The following is a 19,555-nucleotide window of genomic DNA, read 5'->3' as shown; positions in this document are numbered from 1 at the left end:
CTTGTAATCCTGTCTGAATCACGTGATTTTCTCGTTGAAATTCAACATATTCTTTCCACAATTCACAACATTTAGTTTACAAATGCCTAGAATATAAAATAATTTCACAAAATTATAAATTATTTGCTCGGGATTATATCTTATGGAGAAGGGGGTAAAATAAAAAGTATAAACTTTCTAAACTTTCTTAAGGCGATAATCCACAATAATTTGTTGTTTTTATCGAGAATTTCTGTGAATTAGTAAAATTTAGCTGAGGAGGCTTTCCCTGATGCCGAGTTGGTCAAAGGAAGGCTTCCAGTTAGAATAGATGAACCAGGCAAGACAGAGGTTAGTGGAAAAGTTTGAAGTTGGTGGAAATCACAAAGGGTGCAAGGGAAAACCGATGAAGAACACCTTTATATTTTTGCCGTGTGTCAATGACGTCGACATATTTTGGAGCTGCTGCGTTCCAACGGAAAGATGAGGCAGTTGGTACAGTATAGGACCGGTCCTTTAGCCACCACATTTTGGAATGCATCCCACTTCACAGTGGCTTGTTTTTTCGCAAATCGTAGTAGACAATAATATTATAATATACATGTAAATACTACGAACCAACTTCTAGAGCTATTGGCGACGATGTTAGTATGTTGTAGCAAGATCATTGAAAACAGCGTTATCTTTGACTTTACCAGTCCTTTAGCCACCTCGATTTAGAAATTTTAGATGTCACATCACGCAGCGCTGACATGCGATCTGTGAGTTTAGAGTGGGGAAGCCAAACAGCGTGACAGCTATGTGTGACAAACTCACCAAGATAAGACCTTCAAAAACTACATGTGTTCAATCTATCCACTCTGTAGAAGGAATAAAGGAGACTTGTACAAATATGTTGCAGGTGAAAATGATGTTTGAAGTATGTACTTTGTATCCTACCAGCCACTTTTTCTTTAAAAAAATCATTGATCTACTATTGCTCTGAATAGAATTCACTGAGGATGAAAAAAACAACTAATTTGTGTCATGCACAACATCGCAGACATCAAGTATCTATCATATTCTATAGCAACGTCCGTTGAGGCCTCGTCCTCAATTACTTTCTATATGTTGATACGAAAAAATGAAGAAATCAAAAGTTTTACCTGAGGTGGCTAAAGGAGTGGGGGTGGCTAAAGGACCGGTCCTATACTGTAGTAGGAAAAGAATTTAAGTTCTGAATTGGAGGATGTATTTGGAAGTTGGTTAAGTAAGCACACGCGAGACGCACGCGGCACGCGGGTGGACGACGCTCCAAGGATGACTGCATTCTAAGTATCAAGGTCTGACTACGGGAGACTATTATGTACTGCGTTTGCAGTGCCAGACTCTATTTTTGCATTCGTCTTCTGCTTCCCCCTGCCATTGCTACATGTCAGAATTGACTAATAGTTAAAGGACTTTTACATCCTTCGGACGAGTGGATCACCATGTTCCTGTTGATATACAAGTGAGTCGCCATGTTTCTTTTGACATTACTTGCTCTAATACTACTATGCTCTGAGGCCCCTCATACGTAGATACAACATCGAACCATTCTTTTTCACGTCCTCCATTAATTGGATACCCTCACGATACCAGGAAGCGCCCACCCATAAACAAGGAGATCGTAAGGCTAAACCCTTCATTTTGGGTCACATCTTGATGTCGTACGACAGACATCACTGTTACCCTGCCATTTGTACGAACACTGCGTGATTTAAAAGATCCATCAGCAACCCCCTCTCCAACACCACCATCACAACCCGAGAACCCTCCAGCAGATGCCCGGATCAACATCCATGCTCCTTTCCCTATGGGCGGTATGTGTATCGATATTCTTATATTCACGCTCCAACGTCCTTCCTAGATGATGGCATGCTCTTCATCGACCTCTTCGCAATTCACATGGTCCGCGGCGTAAAGACAAGCGCCATTATCTCCCACCATCCCGAGTCTACATGGTGCCGGACATCCGCGAAGCGACTCCACTCGCTTATAAAGCTTGTGGGGGATAGTGTGTACTGGCAAATAATATTCAAAAAGTCCAAAGACCCGACGTTCGTGTTCCTGTGGTACGCACTATATGCATGGGATGAGTCCTTTGAGCTGCTGTACAAACACGTTAGTGACTTGGTATGTAGTCCTCGTTCAGAGTGGAAGTGATATCGCTCAAGCGCAATTCAGGAGTCAAAGGTGCTAGGAAAGCGCATCGAGCTCACGCGCGACCTTCATATCCAAGCGCATCTTCTGCACTACCAATCACTCCTTCATAACTTTGAAGTATCAGTATCCTGTATCAAGAATACCAACAATCCGGCCATGGAGTCTGATGACTTCAATGTCAAAAGAGCGGGAAGATTCGCAGAAACTTACGAAGAAGGAAAGCGAGAATCTACTCAGCGAAATAAATCGTCTACAAAGACGGTGTTTGATGCTGAGCAACCGATTGAAGAATGTGATGGACCTTGCTTTTGCGACTGTCTTAATATTGATGACAGTACGCAGAATCGGAGGTTGACAGAGGCGACGGTCAGAGACTCGGCGGCTATGAAACAGGTATCCTTCTTTTCTCAAATTAAAGTGACTGACCAGACACTAACAAACTACTATCATTGTCATACACAGGCCGTGGCTCAGGCCGTCTGAAGCTGGGCCAAAGCCGGGGCTTTCGAGCCAAGCCGAGCCAGAACATCACTACCCGGGGCCCGCGTCGTCGATTCGCATCTAAGAACACTCCACGAATATGAAATCCTCGCCTTTTACCACTCATCTACTCAGACACTCGCGTCTATACAAAGGTCACCAAATTAGTAGTTTGCTGATGGTCAAACAGTCAGATAATGCACCTGGAGCTCCCCGCAACGAATCAGGTATCATGTTCAGCTGTATGCACAACTCATCATTCTGACGATGAAGTTCTCTAAGCTTCTGTGCCGCTAATGAGTGTGGGTTAGGTGATTGGATATAAACAGAATGGATTGACATGCCTTTCGTCAGTGTTTCATGACGCGTTAAAGGATTAACATTCCCCCCCGTCACTTCACGGGTTGCCATCTGGAGCTGCGAGAATCCCTCCCCCTCCTTCTCTCTGTATAGGCGTATCATCTCTGCCTTGCTCTGGTGCAATTCGGGCAGCAAATTCATTTGAAAGATGAATCATGAGCCTAGATCAATAGAAGGAGTGGTTAAAGCTTGACGTACTGCGTGCTCCCGCACTGGATCTTCCTCGCCTTCTTCATCAAGAGGCTGCCATGGTGTCACACAGTCAGGCCACCTAAGTGAATGTCAGGATCGGTCTCATGAGTGGAAATCGGTAACTTACAAATGATCTTCTGTTTCTTCTTCCTCTTCCCCGCGGGATAATCGCCGTATAAGATTATTGTCCCTGTGCTTCAGGGTGTATAATGGCGTGTAGCGGTACTGTTCAGAAATATCAAACGCCTTTCGGAGGAATGCTGCTTGAGCATCAGTCCACCAATCCAACTGATGTTTAAGCGCCAACGAGATCCTCTCTCCGGCTGCGTCAGACCATTAGTATACCATCCACCAATAATCGCAGACCAAGTAAACGAACATTTGTTAGACAAGCAGATATAATACCCCTGACACGTGAGCGTGCTGTCGACGAGATGTGCATTTTTCAGCTCGTTCGCCTTGTGGATGACACTAAGAACCCTGCCCTGGGGAATATGTTGTTGCTGGGGTTTATGCATCATGAGGAGGGCGCCTCGCTTGCCCTCCTGGAACTGGAACTTGGCCTTCGCAGAGATGAAGGGGCTGATCGATTAGAACGTTTAAATAATAGTGAGCAAGCAATAATAACTGTGAGAAAACATACTCTTCTGGCTTCAGCGAAGAATCATCCTCTTTTGTAACTGTCGAGGACATGACTATGTCTTCCTCTACTGTGCCCCTTACAGGTTGACACGATGCATCTGATAAATCGATCATCAAACCTTGTTGGTTTAATGACTCTTGGAATGCTGCATCATATATATTTCCTTGAACTTCAAGCTCTCCACATTCGCGATTGATCGTCCCGTAGTCCCCAACCTACAGGGTTTGAGAGTTAACTCCGCGTGGCATTTACTACTGACCTTGATCTCAATCGCCGGGTCCCAATTAGCCCACTTGGATGACGTTTGGCGAATAAGATCAGTAAACTTGCGGGCTCGCATATCATCAGTCTGAAGAGGGATTTATGGGCTAAGCTCAGTAGGAAGGGTCGAGCAACACCTGGCATACCTCCTCGTGCAGTTCATTTCCGTCCTCATCAAGAGGGTCCCATGGTGGGATACAGTCCGGCCGTCTGAGCGAATGTCAGAACAGATGATGAGTTTGACAAACGGGAATCAGTAATTCACGGGTCATCTTCTGCCAAATGTTCCTCTGCCCCATGGACCAATGGTTGGAGCATGCGTTTTAGGGTGTAAATAGGCGTGTAGCGGTGCTGTCCAGCTTTGTCAAAGGCTTGACGAAGAAACCCTGCTTGAGCATCTGTCCACCAGTCTACAGAAGCTTCTCCATCAGTAGCCACGCCTGCTGGACTAGCGGCAAGCGCCAATGATATCTTCTCTCCGGCTGTGACAGGTCATCAGTAGACTGTTCACCAATGAAGCATAAAGCAGGGAGACGCACACTTGTTGGATAAGTAGAGATAATATGCCGGACACTTCAGTGTACTGTCGACTACATATTTATCCTTCAGCTGGTTCGCCTCGTGGATAATACCTAGAACACCGTCCAGAGGAATAAATTCCTCCTGGGGCTTGTGCATCACAAGGGCGGCACCTCGTTTGCCCTCCTGGAACTGAAACTCCGCCTTGACGGAAGCAGAGTCCAAATTGGGGGAGGAGCTAATCGATCAGAGGAGTTTCAATAATAGCACACATTTGAGAAGTGTGCGCCCTTACGCTTCTGGCTTGAATGCAAAGTTCCCCTTTTCGACACCCATGGATAACATGATTATATCTTTCTCGACTGCGCCCAAATTTGTAGGCTGGCATGATACATCGGATAAATTGATCATCAAGCCTTGCTGCTTCAATGACTCTTGGAACACTGCATCGTAGATGTTGCCTTCCACTATAAGCCGTCCACTTTCACGGTTGATGGTCCCGTAGTCCCCGACCTACAGGTCTTGAAGATGAGGCAACCTCGGCATAGCGTTCACTGTAGCATTGATACTGACCTTGATCTCGATGTCCGGGTTCCAATTAGCCCACTTGGATGATGCCTGAAAAATGAGGTCGATGAACTTGCGGGCTCGCATTTCGTCAGTCTGAAAAGTGAATTTGAAATCAGTAGGAAGGGTCAAGCAACACCTGGCAAACCTCCTTTTGCAGTTCATTTCCGTCCTCATCAAGAGGGTCCCATGGTGGGATATAGTCAAGCCACCTGAGCAGATATCAGACATGATGAGTCTATAAGCAGGAATTAGTAACGCACATCCCATCTGTTTCCTCTTCCCCGGGGTATTTTCGCCGGAACCACTTAGTTCCTCTTTGCTTCAGGGTGTAGAGAGGGGAGTAGCAGAATCGTCCATCATTGTCTACCGCTTTTCGGGTAAGCGCAGGTTGAGAATCTGTCCACCAGACCACGGAATTTCTTGTAAGCGCCAGTGCTATTCTCTCTCCAGCTGCGTTACACCATCAACATAATGTCACCAATGAAACACAAACAAGTAAACGCACACTTGTTAGACAAATAGATATAATATCCCGGGCACGTGAACGTGCTGGTGACGAGATACTTGTCATACAGCTCGATCATCTTGTGGACAAGATTCAGAACCTTGCCCCGTGGAATATATTCCTGCTGGGGCTTGTGCATTACAAGGATGGCGCCTCGCTTGTCTTCCTGAAATTGAAACTCGGCCTTGACGGAAGCAGAGGCCAGGTTGAGGAATGAGCTGATCGATTAGTGCATGATGAATGATAGCGCACAGAGGAAGGAGTGCATGCGCTCTCACACTTCTGGCTTCACCGAGAAATCTCCCTGTTTGACGCCCGAAGAGGACATGATGATGTTGTCGTCGAGTCCGCCCTTCTGAGGCTGACACGATTCATCAGATAAATTGATCTTCAAGCCTTGTTTGTTTAGTAACTCTTGGAATGTTTCTTCGTAGATATTCCCTTCCACGTCAAGCTCTCCAGATTTACTATTGATCGTCCCATAGTCTCCCACCTATGGACCTCGATGGTGAGACAAAATCGGCGCAACGATCACTAGAGCGCTTAAACTGACCTTGATTTTAATCGATGGGTCCCAGTTTGCCCACTTGGACGACGCCTGGCGAATGAGATCGATGAACTTGCGAGAGGCCGCAGTGTCTCGCATTGCTTCGGCAGTCGTTGTGTATGTGTTGGATTCCTACTCCACTGCCTCAAAGACCCCGTGCCTCTATAATGTAAAAACTCACATTGCCGCTAGGCTCCTCTAAGCAGACCAATAGAATAATTCCTTCTTCGTTATGTACTTCGAAGGGCGATTAGCGCCGCCTCATGGAATCCATGCATACCTCAATATATATATAAACTCACCGACCTTGCTGGTTGCAGCTATGGCTTCTGAATCCCCTTCGCAGCGAAACCTCAATGGGGCTTCACTTCCGGCGCAATACAAAGGACCAACCCCGAAGCACAAATTTGAAGGTCACGAGGAGACTATTTCGGGTTTCATCTTCTTGCATGACAACGTCCACATCGTGAGTGGGTCGCTGGACTGCACGATGCAGAAGTGGGACTGCAACACAGGGCTTCTTGTCGGGGAAGCATGGAAAAGCGAAGCCCAATACATAGACGCACTGTCGCTTTCACCGGACGGCAAGGCAATTGCGTGCGGGAGGGAGGATGGAAGCATTCAGTGGTGGAATCTAGAGGGAGAGATTAAAGGCGTCTGGACGGGTCATAGCGACTGGGTCCGGTCACTCTCATGGTCTCCTAGAGGAGACCATCTTGCCAGCGGATCAAATGATGGAACAATCCTCATTCGACAAGCAGCAAGCGGAGACATCGAGGTGGGCCCGATAGAGACGAAACAGGGCAGAGTGTTCACTCTTGCATATTCACCTGCTGGCGACAGAATTGCTTCAGGTGGAAATAGTACGATTTGCATTTGGGATACCAAGACCGGTTTGCTTGCTATCGGCCCCATCGAAGAGCTTGGGGCCTATGTGACATCGGTCGTGTGGTCGACGGACAACGGCAAATTATACGTAGCCTCCGACAAATTCGCACGTGTTTTCGACAGCACCTCGGGCGCGCAACTCCATCACTTTGAACACCTCCATCCAATTAATTCCATCGCACTTTCACCTAAAAACAACGTTCTAGCATGCGTAGGAAATCATGGTATTGCACAGCTATGGGATACAGAGTCTCTTCAGCCACTCGGACAGCCATTTGGCCAAGAGGATCACGAAACGCTTCACTGTGTGTGTTTCTCTCCAGATGGGAGATACCTGGCCTATGGCGGAAACGACATGAAAATCACTCTGTGGGAGGGCAAACATATAGCTCCTGAGCTTGCAGTACGTGCTTTTATGACCATTCTTCAAAGTGACAAGCTATACGCAGGAAACTCGACACTAGTCCCCATCACCGTCTTGCCTTGACGTCAGTACTCTCGCATTCGACTGCCTGCCTTGCTTTACTCATAGGTCCATCACAGGTTCAGGCTACAGGGAATAATGAGGAGGGGCATGATGATCCATATAATCATGATAACTTTTTCCGGGTAAAACTTGCATTTTGCCATGCCATACACGGTACTGATGAAAAGTATGTGTAGTCTTCCCGACCGTCAGGTCCCTCCTCTGGTCCTCCGCGTTCTTCCCAGCGTCTCCCGCCTTCGACTCGCCGCTTTTGGAGCATACTCATGCCCTCTCGACACCACCCGCCAGTAAATTTGTCCAGTCCACAGCCACGTCCCAAGCGCAGTTTCTTTGCCTGGCACACAGGACCAAAGCCTGTAACTGTCTCCGCTGGAAGACGAAAAAATGTGAGCAAAGGATTGTGTGTTCCTCGTGTGCGGATATATAACCAGATCTCTAGAGAATCTACGTTGCGCTCCCCCCATCGCAGAAGAAGAACGCCGACACCAATACTCAGGCGGGCCAGACATCCTCCACAGGACAGCCGCACTTGGTTTCCAACATGCCACAACATACTCAGACACAGTCTGAGACTCAACCCGCCCAAGAAGACTATGGTTGTTGGGGCAATTTTTGCCTCGCGCTCGGGTGTGTCCCACGTCGCTCAGTACCCTCCGCGGTTCAGGCTAGTGCTTCATGATACTACCCCAGCAAGTGGTATCCTGTCCTCCCTCTCAATCTTTACGGTACTTAACAGTTTTGATTCGATACTGCCTCATTTCGGGACACGGATTTTAATGGCTAATTGCTTATCTGAGTCTACGTTATCTCAGTTTTGTGATCATACAGCTTTTCAAAACGTGTCTGGCTGTGACTCCGCTCAATTGGATAAATCGTTCTAATAGGCTAGCTGCAGGAACTCGAAGTAGAATATAAATGCCAACTTGCATGTACGTAGCCTTTCCGACGGGGCTTTTCATTGCAGGCTTCAGCTGGAGCTTATTAATTGATTGATTGTCATGTCGATCTCGACACACTTGAAGGCCATAGGCTCGGACCAGTGGCCGATCGACAAGAGCTCGAAGGTTGAAAACGTTCGCTCAATACTTGCCCAACGTTCATCCCATTCACCGTGTGCCAAGGTGTTGGTTCACGTTCGCCCATCATGAACTGGCTCAGAGCATGTCTCCCGCAAATCTTGGAACCGAGACCGTTATCTCCGCGCGTCATTCGTAAATGCACGTTCGTCAAAGCGCGCCAGTTGTGTCCTATGTTAACTGAAACCCTCGTGCGTAGGATTTTCAAGCAAGATACCCCATTGGCTCGCCACTGACTAGACAATGTTCCTTCCATTTCATCTTTCAGACTACCCCACATTCGTACTATATGGTGGCACGCACTTCAGCACACATGCCATTAAAAGAGAGAATCAGAAGATGAGTCTAATATTTGAGGACGATCATGGCCACGGTCTCTCGTGCTCTCCTTTTGATCGGTAGCGCCCTAGTAGTCTATATTGAACAAAGGTCAGTCATCAGCACGTACTCTAAACATTGAGCTGACGATGCGCCAGATATGTTAGCCAAGCAACCACATACTGGACAGGATTTTCAACCATCACTGCCTTTATCTTACTGGGTTGCTCGTTGACAGCATTTGTCCTTGCCCTTGGTAGCGCGCTGCGCCCACAACTCAAGTTCATATGGCATTGTTTCATCCGCCCTCTTCACGCAAGCGATCAGCGAACAAGATTGGACAATGTCCGTAAAATTGTGTTAATAAAGATGTCACAGATCACTCATCATATCCGCAGTTTTACAAAGGCCAAGCGGATGTTTATGATGCAACTCGAAGTGGTCTTCTACGAGGCCGTAACACCATGCTCAACCTTGCCGCCAGTCATATCCGGACTATGCGCGCCAAAAATCCCAAGCAGAAATTGATCTGGGTCGATATAGGTGGAGGAACAGGTGCGTGCCTACTTGCTGGCCTGGTTATTCTCTCCTGAATGCCATTCAGGCCACAATGTCGAGCTTATGGATAGGCACTTTCCAGTGTCCTCCTTCGATGCTATTTATCTCATCGATCTTTGTGAACCCCTCCTTCAGGTTGCCAGGGAGAGATTTGCCAAGCGAGGATGGACAAATATCACAGTACTGTGTCAAGATGCAACTGAGTTCGCTCTTCCAGAATGGGCGCGGAATGACCCGAGAGGGAGCGTGAGCTTCGTAACTCTCAGCTATTCCCTGTCAATGGTAAGTTTTAGATCTTCTGTCTAGAATAAAGGACTAACATTTGGATAAATTTAGATACCCAATTTCTATGCTCTCTTAGATCGTATCGATTATGTTCTTTCCCCAGAGACCGGTCTTTTGTCTGTCGTCGACTTTTACACGTCTGGAAAGCAGCCGTCATTGCACGAGAAGGCCATCGGAGGGACAAGCAAGGAATGCGGATGGCTTAGCAGGTGGTTCTGGCAGATCTGGTTTGACTTCGACCATGTGTCATTGTCGCCGCATCGTCGAGACTACCTGGAATACAAGTTCGGCACGGTACGTTTACCAAGTAGCTCTAGCATCAATCACGTTTAACCACGCATGCAGGTCAAGACCTACAACGGTAGAAATCGCTTCATTGTCCCATTCATCGTCCGCATGTCAGTATTATCAGCCTTATATTCGAGATTGTCCTTACTAATGTTTCATAGACCCTATTACATCTGGCTCGGTCGCCCACGTTCGTGTGATGTATCTCGTTTCTGCCATGCCTTTGAAGTCGAAAGCGGCAACATGCTTGGCAATTGTTCACCGGCATCTTTTACGACTATCAAAGACTCAGAAACGATTCCACCACTTGAGATTGGGGAGCCTGTTCTCAAGACACAGGCTTCTCACGCAGACGCACTTATCACTGTAACCCCGCCTTTGAGCTCCTTCCACTACCATCTGGGAAAGGTGAGTTGACGCATCGTAAAATTCACGACAAAACTGACCATGGACTAGCCTTGGAGGCTTCCGTACTACGAGCAGGCTATACACCAAGCGTTCAGAACGTTTATATATTCCTTCACATGGGTCTGTTGTTTTCTCTTGACTTTGCCTGCCCTCAGATGCTAAACAGTACGTTAGGAGGATCCTGTAGTGGATATGAAGTACCTCAATCTTGGGCCCGAAGATTCGATGCTGGTTATCACGTCAGCAGGTGACAATGCTTTGCATTACGCCATAGCAGCGCAACCCAAGAGAGTACGTGGATCGATGAAGTATTGTCTGTTTGCGTGCTAACATCTGTCTCAAAGATTCATTGCGTGGATATGAACCCTTGGTACTACAATCTACCTTCCATCATGCGGCTCGACTGACTTTTCGCCCCAATACAGTCAAGGTCATTTGCTGGAGTTGAAACTCGCAGCCGTACAAGCCCTTGACTATGAAGATTTCTTTGCCATGTTCGGTGACGGGCATCATCCCAATTTCCGTGCACTCCTCGATTCCAAGATCGCTCCCCTTCTCTCTTCCATCGCCTATCAGTTTTGGCACATCAACGACAATGCTTTCTCTAAAGCCTTCTACTTGACAGGATACAGCGGTTGGGCACTGCGCCTCGCCAAAGTTGTATTTTCAATCGCTGGAGTATCGAAAGATGTAGAAGCTTTGTGCAACGCGGGCAGTATAGCTCTGCAGGAGCAGATCTGGCACGAGAAGCTGAGGCCCGTCCTTTTGAACCCTGTGGTCATTGCCATGCTCAAGAGCCCGATATTCTGCTGGAACGCACTGGGAGTGCCCCTCAACCAGCGCCGCATGGTCCTGGACGAAGGGACCATGTATGAGTTCATAAGAGATACCTTGGACCCTCTACCGTCGACGTATTCGTTCAAGGATGGCGCGTACTTCTACCCATTGGTAAGTTGAGGATGTTTGAATTTTTTCTCGCGCTTACAGGATACTATTAGACGCTTCGTGGACACTACACACCATCCTCCTGCCCAGAATATCTGACGCGCTCTGGATTTCAGGCTCTGAAAGCTAATAACGCCGAAGCTACCGATGCCTTTAGGCTGCACACCGATTCCATATATAAGTAAGCACCGTCATAAATTATGAACCATAATTGGCCTGATGGGACTCTTCAGCGTCTTGCGAGGATTGACTTCCTGGTCTCTCACTCGAGCCGTCATTATGGATCACCTCGACTGGTTTTCACCAGGATCCAAGGACGTTGACGATGAGGTTGACCAGTTTTATCGTGTACTCTCACCCGGTGGCTTCGTTCTCTGGCGCTCTGCAGCTAGGAAGCCATGGTACTGCGAAGTGTGCGTTTTTCCGAGAAGGCTGGTGACTTCTATGAAAGCTAATGTAGTGCTGCATCAGATTTAAGCGCAAAGGTTTTACCGTCACTGCTTTGGGAGTCAGGAAGGGGCCGGAGGTTCCACTAGACCGTGTTAATATGTACGTTTTTTTTGTAATTTCGAATTTCTCTGCGAAGGATTGCTAATCATGCATGGATGTTTGTGCAGGTACGCGTCCTTCTGGCGGGCGGTGAAGACGACCTAATGCTATGGGTTATTGTAGAGATATCAACTTTTCGTCGTGATACCAGTATGATATGTTCTAATGTTCTTGGTGTTCCTGCATTATTGATGACATTTGTGATCTTGGAGCGAGCGATCGATGTTTGGCATCAGCGCGCAATCCTACTAAGCCTGGCAGGTGCTTTTCGCTGTGATGCTTGAACGCCTGGTCTTCGGAGTTATGCCGTCCCTACTGTCAGTTGTCGGCGCCTCCATCATTATGTCCTCTGCTCTCTATGTTGTTGTGAGTGGTCATCGTGCTCGTTTTTTATTGTCAGATTCGTTTGCTGATTTGGATTTCACCTGCCAGATGAAAAAGGAGAAACCTAACCGAGACTGCATCACTGACGATATCACAGCATAAATATCAAATCCCTGTCCACTCCGTTGCCACATTGATACTTCTCTTGAATTTTTTACAATCCAAGACTACATGTAACATGGTTAGAACACCCGACTGTACCCTTTTCACATGTCTTATATACCACGCATATGTGTATCTAGGCGCTGGGCCGTGCTGAACCCTCCCGGTGCACCTACACCGGGTTACGGGTAGTACGACACTCCACAACTACTAGTAGCACATGACCCGACTACTATATGAGTCTAACTTTGATCATTCAGATTTCACTGTTAGTTGACAAAACGGGAATCTTGATTCTCAGCCCGATAGGACCGAATAACGTAAATTTGTATTACCAACTCATGTGTCTGTATATATGTTGACTTGTGGTTTGTAAAATGGTGGTCATGACAGGTTCATGATCCAGCGGCTGGCAATAGAAGAAACGACTATCTTCATTCTATCAAGGTCTGACTACGGGAGACTAGGCAATTAGTGCAACGTTCTGAAACCACTGGCGACACCCCAAACCTCGAAGATGAGCAACAACAAGTCTCCTCTCATTCACGTCATACGACACAACTATGGCTCGACACAACCCACTTCTGGCACATCCCAAGATAATGGAGCAATTGATGGACGACCCAGTGTCCCAGGTTTTATCGCCAGTAACGCTGGGATGCTATACATCATTGCTTCCCAGTTTTTCTTCGCTTCCATGAATTTATCGGTGAAGATGCTAAACAGCTTGGAGCCTCCGGTGCACGCGTTTGAAGTTAGCTGTTTCTTTATCTTCCCCAACTTGAAATGGATTGATTCTCAATATAACAGGTTATTGTAGTCAGGATGGTGCGTCACAGAGTTTCTACGAACTGCACTCAAGTTGAATATCAATTCGTCCCTAGGGCATCACGTTGATATGCTGCGTGATATACATGTCAGTCGGTTACTTCTTCCGACAATACTCGGCGACTGACGATACAAAGGATTATCATGAGGATCCCTGATCCAATCGTTGGCCCCAAAGGCGTTCGAACGCTACTGGTGATCCGTGGGGTCAGCGGGTGCGCATTGATTTTCACGCACGACCTCAAGTTTTAATGCTCATCTGATCGCTTAGGTTTATTGGCTTATGTGGATTGTATATATCGCTTCAGTATCTATCTGTCGCAGATGCGACAGTCCTCACTTTCTTGACACCTCTGACAACAGCGGTTGCTGGGTGTGTCCTCCTGAAGGAGGGCTACTCCATCACTCAAGCTGTCGCGGGAAGTGAGAGCCATGTTTTGACTTATCTTGTCTATGACTGCTTATGGAGGCATCATTAGTTTTCAGTTTACTTGGTGTTGTCCTCATCGCTCGCCCCCCATTTTTATTCAATTTCATGCCAACCACCATCCCTGAAGGATCCTTATTGCCGGAAACGACCCCAGCGCAAAGGTTGGCGGCTGTTGGGTGAGCGTCATTGTTTGAAAGTTGCTCCCCCTTTTCACCCTTCGATGTTGGTAGGGTATCTATGATTGGTGTGGTAGGAGCCACTGGAGCATGTACGCACTATTGTCGATCTACTCAGATTAACGGCTGCTTCAATGATTTTCACAGATACCTCGATTCGTGCAATTGGGAAGCGCGCTCATCCGATGCATGTCATGACATTCTTTTCATTGTGGTGCACCATCATGGCATCCCTGGGGTTCGCAAATACATCCATGCACATTTACCTGTCATATTAATCATTTACTATGTAACAGGATGGTCGTCTTCAATGTCCCCGTTGTATATCCTAGATCGTGGAGTTGGTTACTGCTTTTGCTCATGGTTGGTATCTTTGGTTTCGTGGCACAGGTCAGTCACTAGCGACCCTCTATTTGCCCGCCGGTGATCCATTACTTCTCTAGACTCTCTTGACGTTGGGGTTGCAACGAGAAACTGTATCGCGTGGTTCAACTGGAGTGTATATCCAGATGCTTTTTGCTGTAGTGCTTGAACGCCTAATCTTTGGAGTTGTACCATCTTTACTGTCAGTTCTCGGTGCTGTTATCATCATGTCTTCTGCTCTTTGTGTCGTCGTGAGTGATCATCGTATCCTGTTGCATGTCTCCCTTACTCAATTCACTTCCAGTTGACAAAGAGGGAACCTACCCAAGGCAGAACTGCTGACAGTACAGCGTAACATAGTGGATTCCACCAATTGGTACTCACTTATGCATCTACCCCAACATCACTCTTGTTCTTTTTCTCCCCCCATCTTGTGGCATGAATTGTCACCTGTATCCTTTTTCTGCATCTCGCGGTATGTGCGGTCCCTCGTTGCTCGAATGTTATTCGTGGGGTCACTGGCTGCACATTTAACATGTACGCACCACTTCAATTTCTTTGATGGTGATTTCGCCGCCCAGGTTTTTCGGATTACGCAGACTGTATTGGTCGATTCAGTACTTGTCTGTCGCAGATGCGGTAGTCCTCTTCTTGATCACTCTTACGACAGCGGTTGCTGAATGCATGAAGTACTACTCTGTCACTCAAGCTGTCGCGAGAGGTGAGACATATGCTCTTGTGACGGTTACAATTCACCAGGTCTGTGGTGCACAGTGGCGACTTACATACATTCGGACTTCACCCACCACAAAGCGGGAACCTACAAAACACAGCATGGCGCCACTGACAATCTCTGCGAGATTTATTCTCAGTATCACTACTATCATTCCGGGTAATCTGCAACTAGCATGTAATATGCAAAATGTTCAAAACACCTCAACGCGCTGCTCGACTTGCTTCAAAAAAATTCAGGCATATGTAGAATAAAAACGTGACAGCGAATAGGGGAGACTCCGAGAGAGTGTCAGGAATTCAACATCTCTGGGATCGCACTTTTAAGGTACTTCATACATCTCTATCAAGCACACAGTCACTGAGTCCGCTGACAGAACAATGCACGCTTTTCGTTCCACTGGTCCGTCACTTCCTTGGTTTCACATCACGCGCTCTTGATGCATTGGTTGTTCATTGTGACTGCTGAATCTTTTGTCTTCTTGGGCCCACAGTCGCATTTTCGTTCCACTACAGTTATCACAAGTGCTTTCTCGTCTATTTAAGCAGCGGCTTCTGCAGATACAACTTTCAGGCCCCTCTCCAGACACTTGCGTTATCGTGCTACAACTGAGGTAAGATATTTTATTGTCACTTGACCTTTACCTATGCTTACACTGCGCAAAGCCGTTTGATACAGGTCAATATACCAAACGTCTGTGTTGTTGTGTTCTACGACTGAGCGTATCTATTTGATACAGATCCGCGCGAATTGCTATTGTCTCCATATACCTGGATTCTTGCTGGAATCCGTAGCCAACACTGATTTGTGAAATCTGCCTCCTGAACCACGAAAGGTAATGCTTGCAGCTGGTTGTGGTTTCATCGGCACTCAACTGACGACTTCGCCCCACAGGTCCTCCATGGCGACGTCATTCTCTCCCCTAGCCAATGATACGTCTATAAGCGCAACAGCTGATGTCGACGAAGAAATTGCTGCATTAGCTGGGTCCATGGGTGTCTGTCACTCTCACACGAATGCTCCCCCCTCCAATTCCCGCCTTCCAAGCGAGATTCTCGCGATGGTCTTCGAACACCATGAATATCAGGAGCGTTTCGATGGATCTGCGAACGATGGTGTCCCTGCTTGTCTAGAAATCACACACGTCTGCAGATACTGGCGCGAAGTCGCTCTCGGTTGTCCTGCTCTTTGGACATTCATCTGTTCTCCCTCTGCTAGTTGGCTAGGCACCATGCTTGAGAGGTCGATGAATGCTCCTTTGATTGTGATGTTAGAATCTCCGGTCCCGCTAGAAAAATACTTGGAGCCTATCCTTTCACATCTATCGCGCATCAAAATCCTTCAAATTCCCTCACTAGAATCGGATTTCGAACCCATCATCCGCTTGTTATCTTCCCAACCTGCACCGTTACTTGAAATGTTCGAATTCACCAAGCCATGGGTGAAAGGTGATCCCAAAATAAGGCTCATATCAAATGCGATTTTTCAGGGACACGCACCTCGACTTCGGATTGTTCACATTTCAGGTTTAGACCTGAGCTGGACAACCCATATTTTCAGCGGGCTTCGAACCTTATATGTCAAGGCCATAGGAAAAACCTCCAATATTACCATATCGCAGCTCCTGTCAACTCTGAGACGCATGCCTGCCTTGGAGCATCTTACACTCGAGTGGCTTCGCATATTTCCCGAGGACGAGGAAACGGAGCTCCTCGACAAAGTACCCCTCAATTGTTTGAAAAGTATAACAATACGTCACCCCTCGATTCGAATTGCCGCGTTTTTCTTCAGGAAACTAGCCATTCCCGTCGACGCCAAGATCGCTCTTCGAGTCTTTTGTTTTGAGGGCCTTCATGACCTGTCCGACCTGTTTTCGGCCATGAACATGCCTCCTGGTGGATTTGGTTCCGTCTTTCAGTCCATGCGCGCCATCTACATTTCGTGCCGCGATTTGTGCGTTCAATTTAGTACGTCGATGGCGATGCATCCTGCAGACTCCTGGAATACTCGTGACGATGACATACGGCTATCGATTGAATTCGCATGCGAGGTGCCCAATGCACTCAAGCCAAGCGTCATATTCGATCTTTGTCGATTTGTCACGCCGGACCCGATTCAAAAACTCTCGTTGTCAGGGTTTAAATCTGCAGATAGAGATTTCTGGCGCGATGGATATGCCTGCCTCCCGGATCTCGAAGTTATTCATGTGAAGAACATTGCCGTTGGGGGCTTAATCGGTGCACTTGAGATCATCGAAGGCGAACAGATCTCAGATATACTATTTCCCGCCCTTCGTGTTCTAGAGCTCGAGGCGTTCGACTTCGCGCCCGAGTCTGAAGACATTGACGAACTTGACGAACTTGACGAATATGACGAGACGTTTCGGGATCTCATGGAAATGCGAGCCAAACATGGTGTCCCTATAACCGCCCTCCAACTCGCAGAGTGCACAAGTTTAGGTCCTGATGAGGTGCAAGGTCTTAGGGAAGTGGTTGCGACTGTTGATTGGGATGAATATGAAGAGCCGGAAGATGACTCCAGTGACATTTCTCATGATGAGATTTAAAGACATTGATCGAGGTTTTAGAGTATGTACTGTTGGAATACGCAAGCGCGCTCGCAGCCGAGGCGTACCATTAAGTCTGTTATTGTTGTTTCGTTCGTATTGTCCAGCGACACGTATGTTCCCATTATACGCTCTTGTTTTGTCTTCTTCCTATTGTACTTACTGAATCTTTGGATTGCTTGGGCCCATACTTCTTTTGTGGTCGTTTCACTCACTTATCCGCTCGTACAAGAGCACTCGCGATTATTTAGTTTACGCAGTTTTCACGCTAGAACCTCAGACGTTTGCATTCACGCAACGACTGAGGTAAGGAACTCTTTTCGACTCTTATATTTACCTTTACTGACACTGTGGATAGTGGTTCTAATGAAAATCATTGGAAAATGCACTGATGCTGAATGTTTCAGAGTAACTTCCACTGAAACTGCATGTAGTTATTTTCATTGGAGTGCTGATTCTGAATTTTAGCGCATCACCCTCAATTCAGCACATCCTTTCAATACAAATTTTATTGCAGCTCTTTAATGCCTGTCTTCCTCTCTTTTCTCTTTGGAGTACAACTGAGAGCACTAGCGCTGTGGTGAAAAAAATGCGAAAATTCCTAAGTTCATCGAATTGTCAATGATAATTCGACGGACTTGGGAATTTTCGCATTTCATGTGACCATGACTTTGGTATATATTGCTATTATTGTGAGATATATAAATGGTTGTGTGGCTCAATGGTAACGATGCCTCACGTATGATTACTTGAGGTCCTGGGTTCAATCCTTGGCAAATGCAAAATATAATGGGTCAAATTAGTCATGTGATGTGATGCAGCATAATTTCAGCTGATTTTCAGAGTATAATTTCAGAGTAAAATTCCGAACTTTCAGCACCTCGTTTTCAGCTCATTATGCTATACTTTTGACTACATTTGGTGCTGATTTTGCCTAATGATTTTCATTGGAACCACTATCCACAGTGCTAAACGCTACGTACAGTATCTGTTCTTCGCAGGTAAATATACCAAGAGACGTTTGCATTCACGCAACGACTGAGTATCTGTTCTTCGCAGATCCGCGTGAATACCTTTGTGTTATTCTTATATGTACTAGTTTTCTTATATATTGACGATGTTTTGATGAATCTCCTCTACGGCACAGGCCGCACAGCCAACAGATCGTCTCGAGAGCTGCGGAGAGTCAAAGTTGACGGTGCCGGTGCCGTGCCGAGGTGTGACACGACGTGACCATATTTTGCAGATTAGCAGTCAGACCCTGAATTTTCTCGGCTTTCATCCAACACCACACCACACCACAACGTCCTAAAAATGAGCAAAATTCAGATCTACATAGAGGTAGTACGAATCTATAACACTCTAAGAGTTACCTCTGAATAAGTTGGATGTCTGATGCTGTTGTTAATTGGGTGTGCGCTCAGACTAAGTCTTGACTTTTGCAATCTCAAGATCTCACATCCTGTGCTTCATTTCAATTTCCAATTTCGCAAAACATTCTCTATGAATGTTTGACATCGAAATTGTCGACATAAACCTGAAGGATGGAGGTATGAGCAGCCAGGTGTAACACGTGGTCATGCGGGGGGGAGTAACTCCGAGTAAGATGGGCAAAGTCGGCTTGGCGCTAGTCAGTTCAGCTCGACTGCCCGGGCATGAGCACAGGAAAGTAAGCAGGTTCGGTGGTTTCCAACACTGCTTAAGGCTGCTCTTGCTGCCGATTTCGCTTGTCTGTTAGAGCCTCGAGTGGGTGTTTGATTGTGTGGATCACCATCTAACGTCTCTCCGACGTTGAGCGGACCTTGACGAAAAACCACTACAGTTGAAATGCTCATAATGCATATGCTAACAATGCATAAGTCTCATAATGCATGGACTTTTTTGGATCCCGACGCCGTTCCCATGTAATTGACCGCATAATGCATATTGCA

The 19,555-nt window shown here is 46.8% G+C and overlaps 6 protein-coding genes across 6 annotated transcripts; 5 read left to right on the top strand and 1 right to left on the bottom strand.

Annotated features, from left to right (window-relative positions):
* Window positions 1-419: 419 nt before the first annotated feature.
* DEU56DRAFT_909159 (uncharacterized protein) lies at window positions 420-2,646 on the top strand (the record flags this gene model as incomplete). Its single annotated transcript, XM_041357078.1, has 7 exons — window positions 420-474; window positions 1,417-1,468; window positions 1,539-1,627; window positions 1,677-1,820; window positions 1,868-2,133; window positions 2,185-2,556; window positions 2,626-2,646. 7 exons carry the CDS (start codon window positions 420-422, stop codon window positions 2,644-2,646), a joined length of 999 nt encoding a protein of 332 aa, XP_041212187.1.
* Window positions 2,647-3,415: 769 nt separating this feature from the next.
* Window positions 3,416-5,817, bottom strand: DEU56DRAFT_782498 (uncharacterized protein). Its single transcript, XM_041352098.1, has 11 exons — window positions 5,694-5,817; window positions 5,449-5,638; window positions 5,334-5,397; window positions 5,192-5,281; window positions 4,914-5,131; window positions 4,639-4,856; window positions 4,365-4,581; window positions 4,246-4,309; window positions 4,098-4,187; window positions 3,575-4,053; window positions 3,416-3,518 (listed from the first exon to the last, which is right to left on the bottom strand). The coding sequence occupies exons 1-10, from the start codon at window positions 5,770-5,772 to the stop codon at window positions 3,706-3,708; spliced, it is 1,578 nt and encodes a 525-aa protein (XP_041212186.1). The 5' UTR covers window positions 5,773-5,817; the 3' UTR covers window positions 3,416-3,518; window positions 3,575-3,705.
* A 1,363-nt stretch (window positions 5,818-7,180) lies between these two features.
* DEU56DRAFT_782495 (uncharacterized protein) lies at window positions 7,181-8,576 on the top strand. Its single transcript, XM_041352097.1, has 5 exons — window positions 7,181-7,531; window positions 7,593-7,616; window positions 7,672-7,737; window positions 7,792-8,001; window positions 8,055-8,576. The coding sequence occupies exons 1-5, from the start codon at window positions 7,484-7,486 to the stop codon at window positions 8,292-8,294; spliced, it is 588 nt and encodes a 195-aa protein (XP_041212185.1). The 5' UTR covers window positions 7,181-7,483; the 3' UTR covers window positions 8,295-8,576.
* A 39-nt stretch (window positions 8,577-8,615) lies between these two features.
* On the top strand, window positions 8,616-12,260 carry DEU56DRAFT_782493 (uncharacterized protein). Its single transcript, XM_041352096.1, has 16 exons — window positions 8,616-8,882; window positions 8,960-9,120; window positions 9,168-9,354; window positions 9,408-9,564; window positions 9,614-9,849; window positions 9,904-10,146; window positions 10,198-10,250; window positions 10,302-10,548; window positions 10,597-10,668; window positions 10,723-10,839; window positions 10,893-10,918; window positions 10,974-11,496; window positions 11,547-11,674; window positions 11,727-11,906; window positions 11,965-12,042; window positions 12,111-12,260. Exons 2-16 carry the CDS (start codon window positions 9,056-9,058, stop codon window positions 12,145-12,147), a joined length of 2,349 nt encoding a protein of 782 aa, XP_041212184.1. The 5' UTR covers window positions 8,616-8,882; window positions 8,960-9,055; the 3' UTR covers window positions 12,148-12,260.
* A 785-nt stretch (window positions 12,261-13,045) lies between these two features.
* DEU56DRAFT_909155 (integral membrane protein DUF6) lies at window positions 13,046-14,680 on the top strand (the record flags this gene model as incomplete). Its single annotated transcript, XM_041357077.1, has 11 exons — window positions 13,046-13,282; window positions 13,339-13,356; window positions 13,413-13,444; window positions 13,494-13,571; window positions 13,628-13,779; window positions 13,836-13,962; window positions 14,017-14,054; window positions 14,110-14,200; window positions 14,259-14,352; window positions 14,406-14,576; window positions 14,630-14,680. The coding sequence occupies 11 exons, from the start codon at window positions 13,046-13,048 to the stop codon at window positions 14,678-14,680; spliced, it is 1,089 nt and encodes a 362-aa protein (XP_041212183.1).
* A 1,279-nt stretch (window positions 14,681-15,959) lies between these two features.
* Window positions 15,960-17,624, top strand: DEU56DRAFT_753078 (uncharacterized protein; the record flags this gene model as incomplete). The annotated part of the gene is made up of 1 exon (XM_041349679.1): window positions 15,960-17,624. The coding sequence occupies one exon, from the start codon at window positions 15,960-15,962 to the stop codon at window positions 17,622-17,624; it is 1,665 nt and encodes a 554-aa protein (XP_041212182.1).
* Window positions 17,625-19,555: the final 1,931 nt, after the last annotated feature.

The sequence above is a fragment of the Suillus clintonianus genome, assembly GCF_016758775.1.
Source record: "Suillus clintonianus strain FC179 chromosome Unknown DEU56scaffold_12, whole genome shotgun sequence".
Classification (NCBI taxonomy): Eukaryota; Fungi; Basidiomycota; class Agaricomycetes; order Boletales; family Suillaceae; genus Suillus; species Suillus clintonianus.
The sequence above is the reverse complement of the archived record's forward strand: the minus strand, read 5'-3'. Positions and strand labels throughout refer to the sequence as shown.